Source organism: Homarus americanus, unplaced genomic scaffold, assembly GCF_018991925.1.
Source record: "Homarus americanus isolate GMGI-L3 unplaced genomic scaffold, GMGI_Hamer_2.0 scaffold57980, whole genome shotgun sequence".
Taxonomy (NCBI): domain Eukaryota; kingdom Metazoa; phylum Arthropoda; class Malacostraca; order Decapoda; family Nephropidae; genus Homarus; species Homarus americanus.
The window spans coordinates 24,106,189-24,122,741 of NW_024716703.1; the positions used below are offsets into that span (position 1 = coordinate 24,106,189).

Sequence of the window (16,553 nt, forward strand, 5' to 3'; positions counted from 1 at the left end):
CGCACCTGCGTACAATATATTCATGTGGGTGCCGGAGAAACAAAAGAGCATCGTTCAAATATGTTTTCTTGTTTCTAAGAATACTTGAATTATATCATATCTATGTTCTTTAACATTGACATAATTCATTTCGTTTCTTATACTTGATTACCAACCAGCTCAAAATATAGAAAGGCTGTAATATTACCAATGTTTAATTATTTTTATATTAAATATTTATAGCTTTTGAACGGATATTTATAATTCAGTTAAACTCGTAAGAAGCCAAATATGTATAAGTGAATAATGTTAAACTGACAGACAGGCATAATATTTAAGATTTTACCTTCAAATCTTTTTTTTTTCAAGTTACTTTTACTTTATCCTCTTACCACTGATCGGCTCGGTAGCCGCTTAGGCGATCGGTCACGTCTCTGTTACGCACTGTTGGCAAGTACTGGGCATGCACCGGCTCCTGAATGCATCTGAACCTGCTCCAGTGTTGGTCAAGTCTGGTCTTGAAAGAGCTCACACTCGGTGCCGTCACAACACTCTCTGGCAGAGAGTGTAAATGCTCCTAAATTAACGATTGGGAAGTCAATGTAGCGGTTGTGCAGCGGGGGGGGGGTGGTTAACAGTTAATATTTGTTGGTTCTTAACTCTTCGTGGAGTGGATAATTGATGGTAGTATAAAGCGTACAAATAAAAAGTCTCTTTAGATTGCAATGCAATGCAACCCAGATATCTACACGGTCCGTCCGTCGTAACGATCTTCAAGAGTGAAGTGCTTCCCCATCTGGAGTACTGTCACCCCGTCTGGTCCCTGAGATATGCTAGGGACTATCAGTTGGTTGAAAATGTTCAAAGGACGGCCACCAGACTGGTGCCTGCACTTCGGCACCTCAACTACCCTGAGAGATTGGAGCGCCTGAACTTGCCTAGCTTACGGGAAAGGGACGACCTAATTGAGGTGTATAAGCATCTCAAGGGGCACTACTCAGTCGAGTGTCCTTACTTGGAGCTGGCGGACGCTCGCCCCACAAGGGGTCACAGCTCAAAATTGAAGAAGCCGTGGGTCCCGAAAACTGTGAGGGCAAACTTTTTCGGAGTGAGAGTTGTGAACTCTTGGACCAATCTACCAGAAAGTGTTGCGACGGCACCGAGTGTGAGCTCTTTTTAAGACCAACACTGTCGTAGGTACAAATCAGTGGCGGCTCGTGCATAGGGCTGCAGTCCCCCCAGACACTCACTGCCAGGCGTATGATTCCTTTAGAGAGACAGCTGAATAATACACTACCAACAAATATATCATTTTATATGCTATTTAATTATTTTCAATACGTTGCTAAGTGAATTTTCATTAAAATCAGACCAAAATTTAAGTTACTTTCATAGTTGCTGTCAATGCTGTACGATTCATGTCTGTTATTAATTGGCGCCGCCGCCGCCGCCGCACTTGAAGCAGCTCAGTCTCGTGTTTACATTGCGTGTGGACGGTGTGGTTAACTCGTGCTTTCTTTAATTACCCTTTGACGATGGAAAATCGAGTGAAGTATTTGCAAAACATCAACTTTTCCCAGCTGACATTAAATGAAAAGACTGAAATCAAAGCAAGAGGAAGACCTACACCAGTTTTATCCATTCAACAGAACAGTACGGACTTTATTTTCAAGTAATACATGGTGAATGACAGACTGTCTGCTTTAGCAGTGATATCCATTGAAAATAAAATGATAACAGAAATAAAGGATTTTAATGAAATAGTAATAAACAATTTTGCTACATCGAAGAGCAGACACGCCGACTTTATTTTCAATTAATACTGGTCCATCACCACCAACACTACTACCATGCCCTGGGAATTCGTGGACATCAACTACAACTCATACCTGAGGTAGGTCAAATTTGTGTATCCTACTGTTGTGTGAAGCTTGCAGTCCCTCCATTTTATTTTTCACGAGCCGCCACTGCAAGTATCTGCCAACAGTGCGTATTAGACATGACCGACCGCCCAGGCGGCTAACGAGCTGATCAGTGGCGAAGAGGATAAAGGTAAATATATACAGTATATCCATCCGTGTTAACCCTGGATAAATAATCCACAGCTAACTGTCAACCAAATTGGGTTATGCCGATTTGGGTCTGAATTCACTTCGTCTTATAAACCAAAGCTTTTTTTTTTTTTTTAGGGAAAAGACAAACCCCTGGTATTCTCTTTTTGTCCTTCAACAATCTGAGTTAAATTGATCTCTGAACGTAGCTTTCGCGCCGATCAGTGGCGAAGAAGATAAAAGAAAAGTAATACATTCCAATATCAAAATACAATGGAGAAATTGGGTTTGATTAAATTTATTAGTTGAACAGAGCTCATGTGTCAAGAGTTTTCATTGCACATTATTCATTATCTGGATTTTATTATGATCGTTCAAACTAAGATGATTTAATAAACCTGAAGAAGCATGATGGGTCATAGTGTGGGGTTATGTGATATTGGTTCGCACTCAGGATGGGATGGAGAAAGGAAACTCACAATGTGCTCTCTGTATACATATTATATTGGATGTACAATGCAGCTTGGTGGCTGGGAGGAGGCAGCGTGGTTACAAGCGTGAGTAGGGAGCGCTGGTTGGTGAGGGTGCTCAGAGGTGATGTTGCTTGCTGCGGCTGTAGCTAGAAGAAGGGCAGGTCACGGCCAGGTGAGGTCTTATATAGCGGGGGTAGACCTCCACTTTGTTCGGGGGCGCTGGTTACCTGACCTTGACCACGAGGGATACGCTGAGAGATTCGCGGGGGTCGGCTAGTCAGGGACACACGACGTTTGTAGGGGAGGAATCCACTACAATAGCTTCCAGTATATGTCATGCCTCCTCAAGTTTTTAAATCTCCTTGGTTAATTTTTTTTTTCATTTCATATTATATAACATAATGATATCAAGAATAATAGTGCAAGCATGTGTTTGTATGTCAATGCTTACTTTAGCGATTAAATAAAATGTTTCCCCTTTTTGTTTACCTTTGTCCTCTTGAGCGTTACACATTATATTACTGATAATGCTGGATTTGGGCATTTTTTAGCTGTTTTTGGGAGGGAGTTGGCAGTTGTTGCAAGGACGGATTCAGGGGGTCCAGACCCCCCTTTTCACCAGAAAATTCCAATACCTTTTCTTTAATGCAGTATTGTAATCAGATATTTTTGTATAGTAAAAAATATTTACTATTGACTTCAGAATATCACCTCAAAATGCCCATGATATTGGTCAGATAAAAAAAAAATCTGTGGGGGCTTACAGCGCCCCCAGTTGGGTGGGCTTGTAGTGGATTTCTCCCCTACAAACGCTGTTTGTCGCCGAGTAGCCAACCCCGCGAATTCCCCAGTGTATGCCTCGTGGTCTGGGTCAACCAACACCGCCATACATCACGGAGGTCAACTACTAAGCCACGCCTACCCCCGCTATTTAAGACCTGACCTCGTGGTGCCCTCCCTCTTCTTCTAGCTACTGCCGCAGCAAGCAACACCACCTCTCCGCCGCTGCCTGGCGGCCCTCGCTCCCGCCGGCGAGCATGGCGACCCACAAGCTGGTCCTCCTCTGAGCATCCTCACCAACTAGCTCTCTCTACATCACGCTTGTAACCATGCTGCCTTCCCAGCACCAAGCTGCATTGTACATTCAATACAACATGTATACAGAGAGCACATTGTGAGTTTCCTTTCTCCATCCCATCCTGAGTGTGAACCCAAACATCTCGTACCCCACAGGTTCTCTGCACTCACCATGATTCCCCCCCTCCCCCTCTTTTGATATTCCTGGATCCGTCCCTGTTTTGGGATGGAATTGAGCGGGAACGCAGTCCACTTTGAGCGAATCATCTCATTGGACGATTGTGCCACCCCACCTGGTCCCTGAGATATGCTAAAGACTGTTAGTAGATTGAAAATGTCCAAAGGAGGGCCACCAAACCAGTGCCTGCATTATGACACCTCAGCTACTCAGAGATTAGAATGCCCGCAACTGCCTAACTTATACTACAGACGAGCAAGGTGTGACCTAATTTAAGTGTATAAACATCTCTGAGGACACTACTTAGTCAAGTGTCCATACCTGAAGCTGCCAGGCACCTGCCCCACAAGGTGTCCAAGTTAAAGATTGAAAAAGCCACAAGCCCAGAAAAAATGTGAGGGCAACTTTATCGGAGTGGCAATTGTAAACTCTTGGAACAATCTGCAAGATAGTTTTGTAACAAAACCAGGTGCGAGCTCTTTCAAGACCAGACTTGACCAACACTTGCAGATACGGATACATTCAGGAGCTAGTACATGCCCAGTACTTGTCAACAGGGTAAAAGATGTGATCGACTGACCAAGTGGCTAAAAAGCTGATCAGTGGAAAAAGAGGCTAAAAGTAAAAAATACATGATATCAAAGTCTTCATTTTATTATTGAAGATGCCTCCCCCACTTTTTTTACGAGGAATAGCCGACCTGGGCACAGGTCATCAACCCACAACAGGGCCTAGGGGAGCGAAAAAATAAGAGTAAAAAAAATTATAAATAGAAAAGAAAAAGGTTATACTAATCTTCACCACAAAGATGCAGGAAAACCAGCTTTTTAAAGCAAGACAGATTGTAGGAGTATGGAAACACAGAAGAAGGCAGAGCATTCCACCGTTTGGCTGTGTGACGAAAGAAGGATGTACTATAACAGGTTATTCTAGTGTGACTGACAGCCACAGAGAAACAGTGGGCACTGCAGGCAAGACTAGTGTTACGAACCCACGGCCTTGCTGGCAGTACACAGGATGCCAAATCCACCGAACATTGCCCGTTAAAGTACCTGTAAAAGCGAGAGTGAAGCAACATTGCGGTGAAGAGAAAGGGAAGAAAGATTATCAACTAAAGGAGGAGAGTTAATAAAACGAAATGATTTTGATTCCACCCTATCTAACAATTGAACCGAAGAAGAGCCACCCCAGATATGAGAGCAGTACTTTAAATGAGGACGAATGAATCCCTTATAAACTTGAAGCAACTCCTCAGGAGTGAAGTAGTTACGGCATCTGTACAGCATTCCTAGCTTTTGGGAGGCAGCTTTAGCAATGTTGTGGATGAGTGGCTTCCATGACATAGTAGAGGAAATGGCAAGGCCTCGCATATCTATTTTAGAACTTGGCAGAATGATTGTGTCCTGAAATGTGATTGGTGGGAGATCATCTAATTTGGAAAGTGTATCTGGGAAATACTGAGTTTTATAACTATTAAATTTAACCAAGTTTTTACCTTCCCATTCGGAGATGCTGCACAGGTCCGCATTGATAAATGAAATGATATCAGCTCTGAAAACAGATCTAGTTTGAGAATTAGGGGGAAGGGAGAAATGTGAAGAAGACTGAAGAATAGAATTATCAGTGTAAGAATGGATAGAATTAATTGTAGTGTGAAGTAAATCATTGATAAAAAGAAGGAAGAGAGTAGGTGAAAGAAAAGAACCCTGTGGGACGCCACTATTGGTGGAGAAAAAGCGAGAGATCGATCCCTCGACAGCAACTGCCATGGATCGGCTTTCCAGGAAGCTAGAAATTAGAGAACAAAGTGGGGGAGAGAAACCATAAGAGGGAAGTTTAGAAAGCAAAGACTTGTGCCATACCCTATCAAATGTTTTGGATATGTCGAGGGACACGATGAATGTTTCCCCATAATCCCTAAAAGAGAATGAACAAAGAAGGGTGCAGTAGGAGAGCAGATCACCAGTAGATCTCGCCTGGCGAAAGCCAAAAGAGATAAGCGTTCAAGGTGACGGAGAAAATGAGAGTTTGAGATACGGTAGTTTCGAAAATCTTAGAGAGGGATGAAGTTAGGGCAATGGAGTGATAGTTAGCGGGATTAGAATGGTCACCCTTCTTTAGGATGGGCTGAACCAAGGCATGCTTCCAAGAGAAGGAAAAGTTTGGGTTGTGAGGCAAAGGCGAAAGAGGCGAGCAAACATAGAGGCCAGAACTTCAGCACACTTCCTCAGAACACGAGGGGGTATTCCGCCCGGTCCAAGCGCCTTACTTACATCCAACCCGGATGTGAGTAAGGAGCCTAGGTAAAAGGCAACCATTTATTGAAAGAAGGCACTATTTTTACCCACACATTTTGTGACTAATTAGGAATTTTTGATAAATAAAATGTCTCCTTTACATTTCTGGATGTACCATAATAAATTCATCACTTAAAAAAGTTAATTTTTTTTTTACAAAAGAAAGCATAAAAATCTAAAAACTTTAAGATTACATTCAGAAAAAAAATGGTTGTTGAACCTCATGAATTGATATCTTCAGTGATAAATGGTATTGTCTTCCCCAGGAGCTAAATGTTTTCATAATTAATATATCTAAATACATTCTTGGCCCATAGCTCCCAAAAGCCAAGAGGAAACAACTACCAATCACGATTTTTTTCAAGAAAGAGCCAGCTGCTTGCCCAGCTGATATGACTACTCAGTCAGCTGCCGCCGCTGTTCCACCACCCATCTCCCTGCCACATGCCACTGCACCACCCGCCTCCCTGCCATGTGCCTCTCCACCAACCACCACTGCATCACCCTCTTCCAACAGCAATCCTGATGATCTCCCTATGCTTCAGTAAGCACATTTCATCCTACTGTACAGTACAATTCAAGCTTCAAACTTCCACGTATGAATGAGAGTAGTATTGGTGACTCAAGTTTCTCATACACAGCACTGTATAGGTACTGTATACAATACTGCAATGCAGTAAGGTAGTATAAGTTGCTATTCGTGGTTTTGCCAATTAGTGCTATTCCTTGGAACCTAACCCTCGTGAATAGCAAGGGCTTACTGTATATACTGCCATTCATTCTAAATGTCCAAACAAATGTGTTAGAGATAGTTGTGTGTGTGTGTAATATTTTCCGTGTTCATGGGAAGATGAGTGGATGTACAGCAAAAAAAAAGTCTCACACAGTAGAGTAGAGTATTCATGAAAGATGCTACTTTCAAACTGGGAAAATCTAACTGGAATGACACTGCACATTATATGGGAATAAAAGGCCCAAGACATAATATCATTTAACATTCTGTACCAATCATTTTAATTTTTAACTTGCATCTGTAACATAAACAATGAAGCACATAAATTGAACAAAAGTACTGCAGTAACATGTTGCAAGCACTTCAACACAAATTGCAATGCCCATACTGTATTTCTAAGCAATAACAAATAATTAACAATAAAGTTTCAGATATAAAATTTGAATAATTATGTAGTGTATAATTACTCAAGTCAATACTAGTTTATACATCTAAAGTAGGCAATTTATCTTACATAAGTCTAAACAAAACATGCAATATCTAGTAACAATTATACATTGGAATGATTAATGTGTTTTAGAGCTTATTAAAAATTAACACATATAATGTAGTAGAAAACCATTTGCCGGCTCGAATAAACAGTTTGTCGCATAGAAATGATTTCCACCAAAATAGAAATGAATATTACAAATATGAAAGGAGTTTCAGCTGAACTGACATGTCACTGGCAATGAAATGACATTGGCAGTTGTAAGTGACATCACGACAATCACATTACACTGAAATGGAATACCAGTAAGGCATTTGAATACGTCACTGCACATGTAACCTACAACGTGTTACCATATATACTCATGTATAGTTGATCTCATGTATAGGATTTTTTTCATTTATTTCTGCAATGTGGGTTTTTACTTCATTTACCAGTGTGACCATTGCACTTTCAGAATATCATCTACATATTGTCAGATCACCTCACAAAGTAAGTGTTACAGTTATTTATTACTGTATTATTTTCTTTAAAATATTGTACTGTACTGTATGCCATATACTACAGTAAAATATTTTTTATTTCTAAGCTACATTTCCTGTACAGTACTTGTTCCCCCCTCGTTTAGTGATCGGTTTTTCAGAAATGTATCCCGATCACTAAACATGGGATACCTGTATTGTCTGTTTTAGTGTGGGACAGATGACAAAATGGGAACTACACAGTTAAATTATGTCATTAACACTGGTCTGTACTTATGTAAGGTGTCCCAGAAAAATATCCCTACCTCCCTCCAACTCAGTGTCCAGGGAGTAGGGAAGGAGATTTTTCTGGGACACTTCATGTATGTACAACATACTGCATTAATATTATTTGTTTTATATATACGTATATCATGGAACTGGATATAGTTTTTGTTATTTTTGTAGGGTGGAATGAGGTACAGGGAACATACAATGTTACTTAGACTAGTCAGCATCTATGTTTCAAAATTTACATGGTACATTCCTTCTAGTATTTGTACATGTGACACATAATTGATGAAATAAAAGGTGATACCTACTGGTAATCATGTAGTAAATAGAATACAGTACTACTCTACTGTAAGCTTCTTAAATATCCAGTGGCAGATCCAGGGGGGATTTGGGGCACTCAGTCGAACCCCCCTTTTCACATAAGACACCTTGTGTCACATTAAACTACATCACACCATGTAAAATTTAACTTGTAACTAGACCAGTTCGTACACATTCTGGCTAGTGGTATAACACTAAATGGGGATTTGTGACTGTCAGGTGTCAAATTCGCAACATTTTAAAGGAACCGCCAAGTGAGAGGCTGTAGATGTGAGGTGACAGGACTTATGATGTAACATGATCAGGGTTACTGCCACTGACACCAGATTATTGGGAGGGGGGGGGGGAGGCATTAGGGTAGGTGATCACAGGTGCTGTCTCTGATGCAGATTCACCGCACAAGGGAATTAGACATCAGCAACATGGCGGACATGTTTGCCATCAAGTAATCCAGATGGATACCGATATTTATTAAAGGATTATTGTGCAAGATTTTTATTTTGACTATTTATATGGCCCATCCACGTTTTTCTTAGATTCGCATTCGAAGTCAAGATAGTCATTTTCATCACCCTGTGTACCAGGCCCCCTCCAAGTTGAATAAAATCGTCTGACGTTAGCTAAACAAAACATTAAAAGTGGCGTCTCCACAGTGAAAGGGTTAGTAGAGATAATCTAACTGAAAGGTAATTTTCTTAATTCTTTTTTTTTAATATTTCAGTCAATCTGTGTGAAGAATGAACAGAAGCGATTTAATAATGCTTAAAAAAATCTTTAAGGTTGGATAACATCAAGCTGAAATGGATTGAGGTACATCAGGTGAGGTCATTGGGAAAGACAGGTTCTCTAATCCAATTTACAAGTTATCAGTTACAAGTACATTGGCGTATTCAAATGCCTTATTCTATTTCAGTGTACAGTGCCACAATGTCACTTACAACTGCCAGTGTCATTTCGTTGTCAATGACATGTCAGTTCAGGTGAAGCTGTCATTTCATATTTGTAATATTCTATTCAAGTTTAAGTCATTTCTATGTGACAAATTGTCAACACTAAGTGATAGACAGTCTATTGGAGCCGGTATAGTAACCTAAAGCAACAATGTCTCAAAAGTTGTACAAAGGTTTCTCATCTTGTTTTTGTTAAACACAACACATGATAATATGCAAAATAGAACAAGTTTAAAAACAATAAGACCTGTGTACCATTAAATTTTCAGAAAACACATACCATCAAGAAATAGTTTAACCCAACCTATAGTAGGTTAGGTTTGGTTATCTACTTTATAATAAAATAACAGTTTAGCATTCCAACTAGACATTTTTCTATTGTTGGCTATTTTGATGATACCTATAACACCCACTAGTTTGTTAGAGAAACTGTTTACCATGTACAGTAGTTAAGACTTCACATTATCCCTTCCTTATCTGAAAAATGTCATCCTGTGGGTGAAGAAATTGTTTTGTTTTTTTCAAAATTTCTCCACTTCTATTCAAATCTTAAAAACAAAGTCTACTTTTTCAGCTCCATTTGTCTAGAATTTGTAATCTGGACATAAATGTGTTCAGATTTCCTGGGGGAGACGGTCAGCATTGCCCGTTCTCCATTCTGCAGCTTGATTGGTTCCCGTCTATGAGTATTGATAATGTCTTCAACTGAAGAGAAGGTCTGTAAATTTTAAATACAAAATGAGTGAATAACAAGATTACCAACACACAGATATTCAATGATTATATATATATATCATCACCCACGCAACCAACTCCAAAGTTTGTGTTACTATAGATAAGGCACCCGGCGAGCCATGACTGCGACATATTTTTTCAATAGTGGTATGTTAGACATCCTATAGGGGGAGGCCAGTGAACAGTGTTGTACTATTCATCGCCTCATGCCCCAAAACCACATTTTAAGTACAGTAGTATCCCTAGGCCATGGGTTAGTTAAGACATCCACCTTCTCCCTCCTGCACACATCATTGTCATCCTTAATATCTCTTTAATTCATATTACGCAACATAACATTCAAATCCACCGCGCTTGTATAGTCTCAGAAAACGGGAAATGTTGGTAAAGGATAACTCACCTACTGTATGTTTTATACAAATTGTACCAAGGTACGGTCATATAATATTAAGTGTATGTACTTAAAGCATTAAGGAGAACTCAAGGTATCTACAGGATGATTGGGAAGGTCCAATTGATACGGACTAGTGTACTATAAGGGATAAGTGTAGATCGTGTTTGAAGGTCATACTATTTACGTCTGTGAACGATTAGTGAACATAACTACCGCAGGTATCAGATGAAAATATAAGAGAACAATGATCTGGAAAAAGGATAAATGTATCAGACCTATGTGAAGTGTTGGAAGTGATCCGGAAACTGTACTCCAAATAAAATATCTTGTATGCCTCGGTGTGAGGTTAATACATCTCGTTATCTCATGTGACAAATAATCACGAACAATACAATGATCAGAGAATCTTATGCAACGTGTGAGGGGAGGATCCTTAAATACAGATTGAAGTGAAGTGGATATACCCATGCCATGAAAATATGAAGCTAGGCATTGTTCTATGTTGGAGTCCATTCCGCCCCGGGCAACAGTTTTGAGTTAATGATATAGCCCAATTAATTTCCCCAGGAACTGGCAAAACCAGAACCTTACTTTAGTATGTAATTTAGGATTAAGATATATAATTATAAGGCATAAGGCCACACTAGATAGGAAAGTTTACATGTAAGAACAAGAATAATATCAAAGTGAAAATTAAAGATTGGAAACTGTAGGCCTAGTTCAGTGAGAGACGCAGGGCACCACGCTCAGTTATACCTGCTCTCTCATCAAAACAGGTATGCACGCTTCCAGAGCGTCGCCATTACCACCACTGTGAGGAACGTACCATGTGGGGTGTGTGTGCTTACCGCCCTTATGCACCTCCACTGTGGATACCCTACATATCACCACTCAGGATAGGAGAAAATAACTGTATGTTTGAGAAGTTTCGCGGTAGCTACGTGGAGCGACTTAATAGTAACAGGAGTGGAACCAGTGCTGGTATGATTACTACTTGGAAAGTATCCCATCTACTCCGCAATAGTAGAGTGTGAACGAGATACCTTGTGTGTGTACCTAAGAATACCGAGGAGTTCCAAATTTGTAGGTGTGGAGTGTACCCGGGATGTGGTGCTATGATATAACATGTGGTGCTGTAATGTAATATGTGATGCTACACTCTAAGAGGTGGTGCAATCTGATGTGTTGGGTGTTATGATAAGAAGGAATGACCAAGGTAAGGAGGTCATGGGTTATGAAGAATGAAGATGATAATAGTAATTATTTGATGTAAGACGTGTATTGATGTGAAGTGTAATGAAAATAATAGTTATTCTTTTGATGAAGGCAAACTCTTTTTGTATTGTGATGGGATGCAATATGTTTTTTAAGGAATAAATTAGTTAAGTCATGCTCGATGTTTCACTCTTCTTCCCACTCTCGATTTGGTCAATGAAAAACCCAACCCAATGCCTAGCTTACTCTCCTCGCTACCTAACGAGCTACATACTGTCCAGGGGGGGGGGGGGTGTCTGGTGGCAGCGACTTTAAAATTATGAACAGAGTTAAGTTATTCCCTTGGAATTGGTGACCTCAGAATCAGGCAGTATACTTACGACAAACACGTTTTGTTGTGAGCATCAGCTGATTGGCTAGTCTGCCAATTCAGTAATGAGTTCTATGTTTACATTCGTTTCCAGTGGAGTAAATATCAAGAAAGTTGTGCTCTTTATATTTACATTAAAATTATTAGTCATTTTAAAATTTAGTTAACATATTGATAATATAATATATGCAGTACGGGGAACTAGTTTTTTGTGCGCCTATCAGCCGTTTGACTCACCCACCAGGTGTCAGTCTGGCTTTATTTCCAGTGGAGTGAACATCGATTTTGTTGGTGTCTTAAATATTTTTGCATTTTTACACTAAAATTATTGGTCTTTCTGAAATTTAGTTAACATATCGATAATATATAGCGCAGTGCAGTCTTGATTGAAATAAAATAATCTTGAATTACACCGAGTGAACTTAAAATTTTATTGGTGAAATTACTGCATCAAGCATGGGTCCCCTGAAAGGTGATTTCTCCTCCATCCCCACTTCCTTCTCTTCTCCCTTCTCCTCCACCCCACTTCTAATTCCCATCATCATCATCATCAACCAGGAACCTTCTACATATACATCTCAAAGTAAGTGTACTTTACTGCTTTTTTTTTTTACTTTGTATGTATTTTTCTGTGAGCTGGAACCAATTACCCAATATCCCATTGAAACAATGGATTAGGTCAAAAAATTTTCGGTTAACGAAAGACTCCATGGAACGAATTGTGTTCGTTAACCGAGGGACCACAGTGTACAGTATATGCCATAAGTTGTTCCAGTAGCGACATGTATACTGTATGTAGTGAACGTATACAAACAAGGGTGATTCTGTATACAGTCACCATTATGGTAGAAAAAAGTGATATGCTGAAAGAAAATGCCTTTTACTATTATAAACTCAATATAATACTGTTATATAATAAGACTGAATTTGTTTTAGTCTCTCATACTTACAGCATATATCATCAGTCTGTTCCTGTATTATTCACATGATGCTATCTACCTAATTCCACTGCAAAATCAGATCATGTCTAGGAACAATAAATAAATAAAAATAATAATAAAAATAAATTGAACTTACCATTTCATTAGTCTTCTCAAAGCCCAAAGCAAATAATCCATCAGAGCGATGCCTGATATTGATATTGTAGGTGCGACCTCCATGTCTAAGGCAGAGTGTCAGTGGATCTTTGGACCGAGTTGATGGACGTATCAGGAACATGCCATCTGAAGCTGAAAATTATCGTACAAGTACAGAAAATTAATTCACATTAATACCATACTGCAATATAATTTGTTAGCACGTTTCTCGATTTTAGAATCCCTTACCAGATGACAAATCAAGAAAATTGGAGATTTTCTCCATGGCAGACAAGATCATATAATACAGTACCTCAAATAAACTTGCTGAGTTCAGGATTGCTGAACCATGAAATTAAAACTATGCCCTGTTCCCACTCTATAAAAGTGTGCTGGCAATAAGAAGGGCATCCAGCCATATACAGTACAGTAATCTGGCTCAAATTTACTTGATAACCAGACTACCATGCCATTATGGCTAACCCACATACTGTGTACAATAATAAAGAGTATGGTACTGTACAGTACTACAGTATTTCCACAATCACTTGCCAAGTACTGTACTGCACTACTACCATATCAATACAGGTTGTGTACTGACTAATCCATGGTTCCAAACATTGGAAATCTCTAAACTCCAAGCATTTTATTTTTATTTTTTAATCTGGTGCAAATTATCTACCTGTTAAAGTTTTATTGCCTTACACCACTTTTACTGACAATTAATAAAGAAAAAAAAATAAGAAGATAAATCTTGAATGAAATGAAACTGCAAACAAACTCGTGCATGAATACAGAATTGGAAAAATCACCATATATGATTTGATGGCTAATGAACAGCAGATATTGAAGTTTTACAGTGAAACTGATTGAAATAAGGAATTTTTTAAAGAGTTTTAATTTCCTGATTTACTGGTTATTTCAGTTAATTGTCAAATTAATTTAATTGACACCTGGCAGCATATCAGAAGTAACTGCCGACACCTTTTCACATCACAAACACACACTTACCAGTGTTTATTTTGTACAGGGTACTGCATTATGGTTTATGAACTTACTCTTGTACATACATAGATACAAGTGTATAAGATACATGTTTGATACACCTTATCACACACACACCTATCAATAAGTTTGTGTTAATTTAACTTGTTTTTCTTTTACCAATTGATAATATACTGTACTGTTTTTAACTATAACAAAATACTGTATACAAAACTGTACAGTACAGTATTGTATATTTAATTCTGTAGTTGTCTAGTGACCACACCATCTAACCTCTGGCATATTTTTCTAATTTATTTTAATATTCTATGTAAATTTTTAAGCACATTATTTCTAAAATTGGAAAAATTCCTGATTCCAGTTCTTTTCTGAACCTAAACAAACTTTCTGTATTACAGTACTGTAATAATACAACTGATGTAATACGGAGAAGAAAACTTAAGCTAAAAAAACTGTGTATATACAAATACATACTGTACATCAAAGAAGTTCTCTTACCATTCTCAAGAATATTCATTGATTTGCCTCGGGATATTACATGGAAATATGGCTGTTCTATGAGGACACGGTATAGTGGGAGTAACTCTATAGAGTCTCCTCCAATTAATCTTATCTTCTCTTGGGTGGCTCCTCGTACACGGGAAGCCAATTGTGGTGAAGATTCTGGAGGGGGTGGTGGGGCCATTTCCTTTGGTACCTGATCAAACTGAATATAACAATCATTTGCCTGATGTGAAGGTCCTGGGTATTGTTCTGCATGTCCAGAAGGATGTCCTGAAGATAGGTGTCCACTAGGAGGCAGGAGAGGTTCTGGAGTAGGGGATCGACCTGCGCCGAGACGGGATCCTTCAGAACTTTCCGGTTGCCTCAGTAGAGATGACGGAGTATGGTGGCTAGGAATTGGTACTGGTGGCCATTTCTCTTTTTTTGTTAGTGATCCTTGATCTGCTCCCACTTGCCATTTTGAATTACCTGCAGCTGTTCCATGTACTTGACCAGGACTAATATTGTATCCAACTGGAGGTTGCTGGGTTCCAATACCTTGTCCCTGGCGATTACCAGCATCCCTGCCATCTGCTGCAAAATATAAGAAAATGACATAACTAATGTAATTTTGATACAAAATCTAAATATATTTCTAAAAATGTAATAATAATAATGGGTATTACAATCTGCTTATTGCTGCACCAAAATAATGCTGTCCATTACAGCAAATCCCAAAAAGGAATAACAAATGGAATATAACAAATATATATACAGCATATATATCATGTAGATCCACAATGAAAACGTGGAGCACCTTAGCTTTTGTCTTTATTCAAGACATCTTAAGAGGCAACTGAATTACAAGGACCGAGAGAGGCTTAAGTACGCAGGGTGACCTTGTAGTGGATTTCTTCCCTACAAACGCTGTTTGTCGCTGCATAGCCGACCCCGCGAATTCCAGTGTGTGCCTCGTGGTCTAGGTCAACCAGCGCCGCCCACGGAGCGGGGGTCAACTACTAAGCCACGCCAACCCCCGCTATTTAAGACCTGACCTCGTGGTGATCGTGCTCTTTCTACCTACACCAACCAGCCAGCAACACCTCCGCCTGCCTGGCGGTCCTCGCTCCCGCCAGCGAGCATGGCAACCCACAAGCTGTCCTCCTTTGAGCACCCTCACCAACCAGCTCTCTCTACATCACACTTGTAACCATGCTGCCTTCCCAACACCAAGCTGCATTGTACATCCAATACAACATGTATACAGAGAGCACATTGTGAGTTTCCTTTCTCCAACCCATCCTGAGTGTGAACCAAACATATCATACCCCACAAATGGTGACCCCCGGAGATTCGCACTCACACAGGATGGAGGAGAAACTGATCACTCTCCCAGTCTTCAAGCAACATGGAAGACTGGCTTATCCACCCAGAAGCAGCTCTCATCGGCTCTACAGCTACTGTCTCTAAACCGCAGGTTAGACACCCTAGAGCAGCACTGCTTCTCTAAGCAGACACCAGCTCCTCTTCCTGCCCCAAGCACCACGTCCTACCGACCCCAGCACACCCGTCCTGCCTCAGACGCCGCTCCCGGCCCAGCAGTACCCCCTGCGCCCCTGCTCCTGACGCGGACCAACACACCCGTCCTGCCTCAGACGCCGCCCCGGCCCAGCAGTACCCCCTGCCGTGGCCCCTGCTCCTGAGTGCGGACCCACACACCCCTCTTTTCTCCCTCAGGTACTCCCTGCTAATGTCCTGCACCCTGCTGCTGTCGTAGACCCAGCTGCTGTCACGAGCCCTCATCCGCTTCTGCTGACGCAGCCCCTGCTCCTGACCCAGGCCCACACACCCCAGCAGGCGTATCTGACGACCCTGTACATGCCGCGCGGAAGTACAACATTCATCGCCTCCACACACCCTTTTCCTCCCTCTCTACTCCCACAGATATTGTGTATCTAGACAGTTGTCTCT

General features: G+C 40.3%; 1 protein-coding gene across 10 annotated transcripts in view; it reads right to left on the reverse strand.

Moving 5' to 3' along the window:
- Nucleotides 1-7,045: 7,045 nt before the first annotated feature.
- The window catches only part of LOC121858347 (flocculation protein FLO11-like), an 80,652-nt gene continuing 71,144 nt past the window's right edge, over nucleotides 7,046-16,553 (reverse strand). For 8 of the 10 annotated variants that reach the window (XM_042354765.1, XM_042354764.1, XM_042354767.1 and 5 more), the window contains 3 exons: nucleotides 14,598-15,176; nucleotides 13,096-13,247; nucleotides 7,046-10,022 (listed from right to left, as the gene is read on the reverse strand). In XM_042354765.1, the coding sequence (XP_042210699.1) occupies nucleotides 9,867-10,022; nucleotides 13,096-13,247; nucleotides 14,598-15,176 (887 nt within the window). In that variant the 3' untranslated portion in view covers nucleotides 7,046-9,866. The remainder of the gene's footprint in view (nucleotides 10,023-13,095; nucleotides 13,248-14,597; nucleotides 15,177-16,553) is intronic. The other 2 variants (XM_042354768.1, XM_042354766.1) reach the window with 1 other exon arrangement.